Source organism: Protopterus annectens, chromosome 2.part0 (assembly GCF_019279795.1).
Source record: "Protopterus annectens isolate FY-2018-M chromosome 2.part0, PAN1.0, whole genome shotgun sequence".
Classification (NCBI taxonomy): domain Eukaryota; kingdom Metazoa; phylum Chordata; order Ceratodontiformes; family Protopteridae; genus Protopterus; species Protopterus annectens.
The window spans coordinates 68,744,312-68,754,109 of NC_056728.1; the positions used below are offsets into that span (position 1 = coordinate 68,744,312).

General features: G+C 37.2%; 1 protein-coding gene across 2 annotated transcripts in view; it reads right to left on the reverse strand.

Moving 5' to 3' along the window:
- CCHR2.PART0H21orf58 (chromosome chr2.part0 C21orf58 homolog) overlaps positions 1–9,478 on the reverse strand; it is a 198,829-nt gene extending 189,351 nt beyond the window's left edge. For both annotated transcript variants that reach the window (XM_044060559.1, XM_044060558.1), the window contains exon 1: positions 8,980–9,478. In XM_044060559.1, the coding sequence (XP_043916494.1) occupies positions 8,980–9,039 (60 nt within the window). In that variant the 5' untranslated portion in view covers positions 9,040–9,478. The remainder of the gene's footprint in view (positions 1–8,979) is intronic.
- Positions 9,479–9,798: the final 320 nt, after the last annotated feature.

The window sequence follows — 9,798 nt, forward strand, 5'->3', positions numbered from 1 at the left end:
TAATATGGCTTGTTTTTCATTTATACAAATGTAAGATTGCCTGTGTCATGCATGATAATTTAATAAAGATGTTTTTTGTTTACAAAAAAAAAAAGCAAGCCAAGTCTGCGACAGACATCACACAATAACTGCAAAACAAAAGGAAAAGTCAGCTCCAGGAAAACACAGAAAGAGCACTTAAAAATATCCTTGTTCAAAAGCTTGTGTGTGTTTCTAAGTTAATTCTGTGTTTTTCTGGAGCCAGCTTTTACTTTTGTTCTGGACAAGAAGCACATACATGTCCTATTTTGTTCATTATACCTGGTCAGTAAAATCTGGTTGGTACTCTTGTCTTAGCCTTCTCCATACCCAGGTGATTTTCTAATGCATGACTATGGACTAACTTAACTACTAGTGTCCTATAAGGTATTACCACCAGCAAGTGATGTAGAATTTCTTCCCTGTCTTTACTTAGTCTATAAAGGAGGTCATTTTTTAATTCCAAATAGGGGTAAGAAACAATAAGAACATCCTGGTCACTGTCCTCCTTTGCAACTGTATTGGTTGTATTTTCTCTTGTATTGCTTAAAGTATCTTCCCATTGTATTTTTTTAATTTTATATGGCTTACACTGTAAAGCCAGAAAATTAGGGATGGTCTTGAAGTGGAAGGTACAGCTTCTCCTCCCAAAACACTTATCACTGCAGTTTATTTTTTATTTTCTCATACAAATGGTAGTTCTAGTCAAAAACCACCTTCTGTTTCACTTGCCTGTTATTTTACATGCTTCTTGAGTGTTTTCTTTCCATTCAGGTTGCTCTCCTGTTTCTTAGTGTGACTGGGCACATGAATGGTTTCAGAACTCTGCACTTTCTTCTTTGCTCTGATGGTTCTTTCTTAAGTGTCTTTCTTTTCTTATTTTTGTCCTCTCTGTTTCTGTGATAACACGTCTTGTAAGTCTCTCTGAAGACACCTTTACTGAGTTATCACTTGTGAAATAGGCAAACTTACATTTATATAAAATTAAACCATATTAACAAGTTCACATTTACAAACATTATAGGATAAATAATATAGGTGATGTATAATTTAAGCAACATTACATAAATTAGTCAATTCCTGCTTTCTCTTAAACCTCATTCCTCCTCCAAAACATTTTACTGCATGTATTGTTTCCACAATTTCCATTTTCCTTGTAATTTACTACTACCCTTTTGTAAGGATTACACTTTCTGTTCTTTTATCTCTGTTTCTATATTAACTACTTCAGTATAGTTGGTTTAGATTTTGATTTCCATTTTCTAGTAATTGCTTTTTTGGTAGCTACCAGAATTACACTTAACAAGGCCTTACAGTGCATAGGAAATTCAGATTCCGTATCCCAGCTCAAAAAATCACTTCCTTACTTATACTCATTTGCTCACCCAGTATTTCTGACAGAGTACTCTGTAGGGAACTTTTAAAGTCTGCCGTCTCATTACACTCCCAAAACATATAGTCCCATTTCCCTTTTTCTTCTCTCTTACACCTCCAACATTTGCATCTACCTCAGGAAAAATTGTTTGGAGTCTGCTTGGGGTATAAAAGTATCTATGCAAACACTTCCAGGCAAAAATCCTAATTCTTTGAGACTCTGTTGCATATTTGGGAGACATACATATGTCTTCCCGTTGTTTATTTGCAAATTATCTAATTTCTCTTTCCAATCTCTCCTGACCTCCTCTGATTGATACCTATAGTTATTGTGCAATATTTTATATGCCTTACTAATTATCCTTTCTTAATAGCAGCTTCTGTTCCAGATTCAGCTGAAAACTGAACCAGCACAGGTCTTTCACTTAGGATTCCCCTATCTCTTTCTCTTTGCCTATACTCTGATATCAATCCTTGATAGGGAAGGCAATCTCTAGCTTGCTGTCCAATTGTCTTCTTGACCTGTTCCCATTCTATTACCTTTCCTTCTCTAGTTGTTTGTTCCCAGTACACTGGTTCCTTTGCCAGCTTCTTCCAGTAAATTCCAGACCCCTCTTGCCTACTCTTAGTACCCATAATTACAGCATGGCAGAATCTTATTTCACCATTCCTGTGTATTCCTTTCCACTTTGAACTGTAGCTTTCTGCCCTTAACTGCATAGTGGTAAAATATTTCTTTAAATCGGGTAATCCTAAACCTCCTTGTTCTATTGGAAGGATCAACTTATCCCACTTGACTCTTGTCCTCTTCCCCACCCAGACAAAATCCTTCAGAGCTTTATTAATTAGTCCACAACTTCTCTGGTTGTTAAAATTATACCCGACCCATGTATAATGCTGAAATGACTAAAAACATTTTTACTGCTTGAATCTTACTATCCATATCCATAGAAGAGCTTCCAGTTTCTCAGTTTTTGTATTATCTTTTGTTTAGTCTCTTTCCACATATTGTTAGCTGCCATAACAGCATCCTTTATAACATGTGCTCTTAAATACTTAATTTTATCATGTCCCCATAAATATGAATATTGCTGAACCAAGGTATGTGTGGGTACATAGTTTACAGCTATAGTCTTTCTTTTATCTTCATTGATTTTATATCTCGAAAAAACTCGGAACTGTCTTAGAATGTTTCACAGCACTGAGATGTTCTTTTCTGGTTTTTATCAAGTACAAAAAAGTATTATTTATCAACAAAGCCAACTTTTCTTCAATACCATGCCGATGATATCCTTGAATTTCTAATTCCCTTATTTTCTTTGCCAATGGTTCTAAATGTAAGGCAAATTATAAAGGGGAAAGAGGACACCCCTGCCTGGTTCCTCTGTTCAAACACAACTTATCAGAGAGGAACCCTCCCACTTCAGTTCTTGCCTCTGATCCTGCATATAGCCTCCTAATTAACTTTATTATTAATTCAAATATTCCTGTGAAATATAATTTCTGTATTGTCTAGCCCAGTTATTGTACCTTGGGGAATAATTTGTAAATTCTCTCTAAGTTCCTACTACTGAATTCATATCTTCCATACCAAATATGTTCATATATTTCTTCAGAAATCTACCCTCTTTTGTTATATTTTCTCTTTTAGGCCCCCCAGATAAATCCTCATTGTTGCAAATCAAATGTCAGTCCCCACCTATAAGTAATATTTTAAGCTCTATAATAGCAGTTTTAGGTGAAATATAAATACTTGCCAGCATAATCCTCATCCCTTGCCAGTAGTCAGTTACTTCTGCAAATCTGCCAGTTATCTGTTTTCCTATTCTATCACTATTACAGCAGTTCTAGCAATTAATATAACTACTCCTATTCCAGGTGCAGACCATCCTTGGCAAAGCAAAGTGGACTGTTAACTATGTCCTCCCATACTGATAAATACTGGATTATCCTGGAATGATACCAGAATCTAAGCCAAATATTAAACTCATTCATTTTCTCTTCATACTGTGGCATTATCCTTGGTGAAGGTAGTATGCTGCCCAATGCAAAGCACATACCTGTCTGTGATTCATATTCAGGGAGATCCATTATGTCCCTCCTCATATAGTCCAGTGAGGTGTGCCTCAGATCATTTATACCCACATGGACAATGATTGAATCATATCGGTACCTGTGCTGCACTGACTTAGTGCATGCTTGATACTGCGGATCCTAGCTCCAGATAGGCAACTAACCATTATCTTCTCCTTGTCCAGCCTGGTGAGAGGATTATCTGTGAGTCATGTAATACACTCCCCTATGACAAGAGTACTAAGTAAAGTGTTTGCCTGCCTTATGGACTTTGTTCTTGGGGGAATCATTAGGTGTGGTGTTAGTTGTTGCTGCTGGTGTGTGCTTTAGTGTCTGCTGAAGGTAGGTGTTGCAGTTTGATGGCTGAAGAGGTCTTTGAGGTTTGGAGATGTTTCTTTTAAGTGCCTCAACATAAGAAGGTCTGTGTATGTGTGTGCGTGTGTGTGTGTGTGTGTGTGTGTGTGTGTGTGTGTGTGTGTGTGTGTGTGTGTGTGTGTGTGTGTGTGTGTGTGTGTGTGTGTGTGTGTGTGTGTGTGTGTGTGTGTGAAGGATATAGTATGTGTGTGCTTGACAAAGTTGTCTGTAATTGAGATTCTTGCCTCCAAGTAAGTTATGCACATACATCTCTTGTAAGTTTCTTTAAGGATTAAAAGGTTGTCTGATTACATAAGACAATTGCTACATTGTCTGAATAGGCCCATATCTACGAACCTGGTCACAGTGACATTAGAAAATTGCAAATCCATGTTGTCAGGACCTGTAATAGGGTTGTGTTATTATGGTTTAGGGTCTTGGTTTTACATATCTAGTGTGAAGGCTAAATGTTAGATAGTGCTAGGATCTTAGTGCTGTTTGCACTCTAACTAGATGCCCTAAGCTAAGCTTAGGTCCATGCAAAGCCTATGTGTTAAAGTACTAAGTACAAGTTTTATCGGTTTGCTCGATACAGGGTACTGCTAATCACCACTGAGTGGTGAACAGCTCATGAAAATGCATCTAATTTATAACAGACGGAAAAGCTGAAAACTAACTCCTGTGCCACGTTTGAGCTCCCTAGAGTGTCTCCCAACTCAGAGAGACTAGGTAAACATTCTCTGCCTCGAAAAGGATGATCCTGGAACATCTTAATGAAAAAGTACAGCAAAAGTAGCTTTCAAGTTAATATTAACAGCCAACTAAGTCCATAAAAAGCCCTCTGGCTGATGAAACAATTTCACTTGAAGCCTCCCTGTGTGTTTCCAAGCTCAGACTGACAAGGCTACTTTTCTATGTCCTCTTCCTCTCCTGTGGTCTGGCATGAGGTTAATTTATCAGTGTTATATAAAGATATAATTATACAATGGATGTACTGGCAATCAGTGCTGAAATAAAAAGTGTACAAGCATGGGAGATTGCACAGTATGTAAAAATGAAAATGTGGTATTCATTAATCAATAAGGTTATCAAGATGTAACTGGAGTTGGAATGCTATCCAGTTTGAAGATGTAGAGGTAGTCTGATGGAATTATCTTACCATGACCTTCAACGTGCACTTAAGTGGTTCACTGTTTAGTATGAAGTGGATGGGATAGGAAATGGCTCCAACAAACTGAGGTCATCGTGGTATCCCAGAAAAGAGCGGAGTTCTCTGCGCTAGCTTATTTGAGGATAGAGACATTCCTTATTGGTGGAGTTCAGGTACCTTGACATCTTCTTTATGAGTGTTGGCAAAGGGGAGAGAACATAATACTGACAAAGGGAAAGGTTCAGCAGCTGGAGTCTTACAGCCACTAAAATGATCCATGTGGTAAGATGGGAGTTGAGTTCTCAGACAAAGCACTTAGTTTATTGATCAGTCTATGTCATCGTCCTCTCCTGTGGTCACAAGATGTGGGGAATGACTAAAAGAATGAGACTGCATATAAAAGCTGGAGCAATGAGGTTTCTCTGTAGGGTTTCTGGGCTTAATCTGTATGAAAGAGTAAAGAGGCTAGTTATCTCAGTCAGCCAAAGAACAAAGCCATTGTTTCTTCTGTACACGTTGTCTGGTCATTCACAGTGGAATTCTTCCAGGCATAGTCTTCTGGAAGAAGGCCCAGGATATATATAATATCCATCCATCCATAACCCCTCTGTCATTTTTTCCCATGGGGTTAAGGTGTCACTATAACAGTGACAATCATTTAGAGACAAGGTTCATACTGCTGGGTGGCTAGCCCTGCCATAATTGTTCTTCCATACCACACACTCACATGCACACTCATACCTATGGCCAATTTAGAGTGTCCAGTCCACCTACTGCATCTCTTTAGAATGTGGGAGACATAAAGCCCAGCAAGAATCAAACTGGAGAGCCTTTTGCTGTAAGACAACACTTTCCGCTGCACCCTTTATATATATATATATATATATATATATATATATATATATATATATATATATATATATATATATATATATGTATATATATTAGATATTATATACATATGTATACATATAATAGATATTATATATAAATATATGCATTTATATATATATATATATATATATATATATATATATATTATGCTTAAACCAACTAGTTAAAAAATTAAAAGAAATCCTGTATTATCTGTCATGCTAACAAAAAAGTCATTGCTGTGTTTAGCTCTAAATGTTTTACTCCACTTGTTTAAATCAGACCACAACACAATTACATTAATCATAAGAACCATGGTCATGTTTTTATGCAATACATTAATTTTCTGAGACTATAATTATCAACTAAAAACTAAATGAAGTTCTCATCAGCAGAAACTTTGACACCCTGCACCACCTTATCCTGCTCTAACCCTAACCCTACTACTGTCTCTGACTCCAATCCTACATATTAATTTACTAAAAAAACTTCCCTTAACCATACCACTACTTAAGACAAAAGTACACAGAACACACACACACACACACACACACACACACACACACACACACACACACACACACACACACACACACAAGTCTGAATGTATCCCCTTATGTAACCCTCAAACAGCTGTGCATACACTCACCAACAGCTATAACAAGGTCTTGCACATCTTCACAACCACTACTTTTTATTCAAACATTTATTTTCCTGCAGACTCCTACTTATACTGTATAAAACTTTAATTCAGTTATATGTGATTCACACAAATGACAAGTGTGTGTGTGTGTGTGTGTGTGTGTGTGTGTGTGTGTGTGTGTGTGTGTGTGTGTGTGTGTGTGTGTGTGTGTGTGTGTGTGTGTGTGTGTGTGTGTGTGTGTGTGCGCGTGTGTGTGCGCGTGTGTGCCTTTGTGTGTCTGTGTCTTTGTGTGTATGTGTAGGGTCTATATCAATTTGTTGAAGGTTCACTTCCGCAAACCTTTCTTCATTGACCTGAAACCACTGAACATTCAGTTCCGCGAACATTCACATTGAAAAAATATTTCACCAGGGAAAGGAAGCACTTGGCCAACACTACACCAGAACATACACTGCAGTATGTCAAACCCAACCAAGGTGGGCGCTGCTCCCCTACATCCTCCACACACACACCCTTAACTGTATATACCAACTCCAAGATCGCACTACAGTGGGGAAAAGGGCAAATTTGTGCTGTCGGACAACTACTTCCTTTCCCCTACTTAAATCTTTCATGAATGTGAACGTTCGTGGAACTGAACTTCAGTGGTTTCAGGTCAATGAAGAATGGTTCATAGAAGTGTACCTTTGACAAATTGATATAGGCCGTGTGTGTGTATATATATATATATATATATATATATATATATATATATATATATATATATGTGTGTGTGTGTGTGTGTGTGTGTGTGTGTGTGTGCGCACGCGCATTAATTCTGAGATTGCTATACTTTGGGAAAAAAGGGAATTCTTCAAGATACAAAAAATTATAGACTTAATATAAGTATTTTCCTCTTGAACTGTATTTAAACGATTGCAGTTCTGACAATTACACTTACGTTACTTTAACTTACAATGGGAACTCATGGTAGGCTTAGGCTTGGTGAACACTTAACTATTCCTTTAAAGTTACATTCAGTAATTATATAAAAAATCATTTACAGATGTGCATTTATGAGGAGTTTTCATGTTCCTTCAGTGTGTAATACTCTCATAAACTTTGGTTGGATATAGCATCCTAACAATACACAGTCATGTATGTTATTCTCTATGACTTAGTTGAAAAGCAAAGTTTAGAAAAAAGCAATAAAAAAAATGCATGCCATTTATCAAAAAAAACTGCTGTTTTGCTAGCTCCTAGCCTCATCAGTGCTGCTGCCTCTTGTAACACCAGTGACACTGGCAAACCCTCTTTTGGGAAACAAGAAATCAGAGGTCCATAGAAAGTGGACTTGAAAATCCAGAGGCCTGCACAGTCTTGTGGCAGGGAGTACACGTCGGCCATTGATGTAACTTCTATCAAAGAAGGGGGGCCATGGCAGGTCTGTGAACCAGACCAAATGAGAGAAATAATAGCTACTGGGTTCATACCTTCACAACGGGACATGTAATAAAAACAAGAATAACTAAGAAATAAGGGTTATACTAGAAGATGAATAAGAATCTTGATGTAGACCTCCACCTACTGTAGTTATTTTATTTACATGGACTGCCGAAACTAAAAAATGTTTCAAATATATGGGCAATGTATTTTGCCTGCTTAGTAAGATCTGCCACTGCCCTGGAGATCAGTATTGACTACACATGTATCAAAAAGGTGAAGATGCATATGAGTTAGCTGGGGCAAAAAGATGACAGCTACACATAAATTAGGCATACAAATGGGTGTGGGCTGTAGACAAGAGTAAATGAACACACAAATTAGGTGAGGCAGGTAAGAGAGGATGATGTATAAGTGGGGTAAGCAGATAGGGACTACAAATGAGTTAGATGGGGCAGATAAGTGAGGACTACACACAAGTTAGGGGGAGCACACAAGTGAGTGCATATTTGAGTTAGGTGATACACAAAAGTGAGAGCATACACAAGTTAGGTAGGGAAAATGTTGACAGCGCTTGTGAATTAGGTGGGGCTGAAAGGTGAGAGCATACACAAGTTAGGTGGGGTAAATGTTGACAGCACTTGTGAATTAGATGGGGCAGAAAGGTGACAGCATAAACTATTTAAGGCAGAGAGAAAAATGAGAGCTACATTCTGGTGCTATAGTAGGGTCCCAAAGATGAATAAAGTATTAAAAAGACTGCTACATTTGCCAGTTGCATATAGTTTTGCTCATACCTACTTTAGAAACTACCTTTCATGTCTACTAGTGGTATTGTCAATTTGTTCCCTCAACATTAGAATATACCACAGTATTTTTAAGTGTTCAGGCATTTCCTTTTACTAACACAAATAAAAAAGTTGTAAATGGTCCACGGGCTTAGAAAAACATGTACAGCTATCTTATCAAAAAAAAAAAAATATATATATATATATATATATATATATATATATATATATATATATATATATATATATATATATACACACACACACACACAGTGGTTTCTTACCTTTTCCAAAAGTCTGAGTTTTAATCTGGTCATTTGATCAACCAGTGAAGGGTCGGTCATTTTGTTCACTTTCTGGAGTATACTGTAAATGTGTAAGACAGAAAATGACAAATCAAGATGACCTTGGCTGCACCTTTTTCTTTCTGTTCATATGTTTATACCAGAAATTCCTTCATTTTTAAAATTTCTTTAATCAGAAATATTTAGTCTTTTTGCAATATGAAGAAGGGAGCAAAAGAGGACCACTCCATTCAGTTTAAGGAGACATCCCAAAAGACCACAGAAGGTGTTGCTATGTTTTGAAGAAATAGTCACACTTGAGCCAAGCTCTCTTTCTTTCAAACTCCCATCCTGCAAATAAGCTGTATGTCTTCCTGGGCTGGCTTTCCCTGAGTCATTAAAGAAGATATATTTTCCTTTTTTTGTGTAATCAATAATCATGTATTCCTTCTCTGTGTTCCTTGCTCTGGGCTGGTTGCTAGCATTCTACTGTGTCTTATCAGGCTATCCCCAGGTAGACAGGTTGCTAAGCCTCCAAGCACAGTAAACAGTATATCTCCAGGTAAGCAGTCACATGATTTACTGTACACAAGCTGAAACACTGGCACATGCTATGCAAGTAGTCTTTATGTGTTTTTAAGCAGTTATTATGTTATATGAAATCTAGCTATGCAAGTTACTAGTCATTATGAACACATCCAGTAACTTCAGCAGGAATTCCCTGAAAGAAAGAAACTTTTCTTCCAAAGATTTTCTATGTAAGAAGTGTGAACCAAAAAAAGAAAATGATATTAAATACATGCTGAGTACAAAAAAATG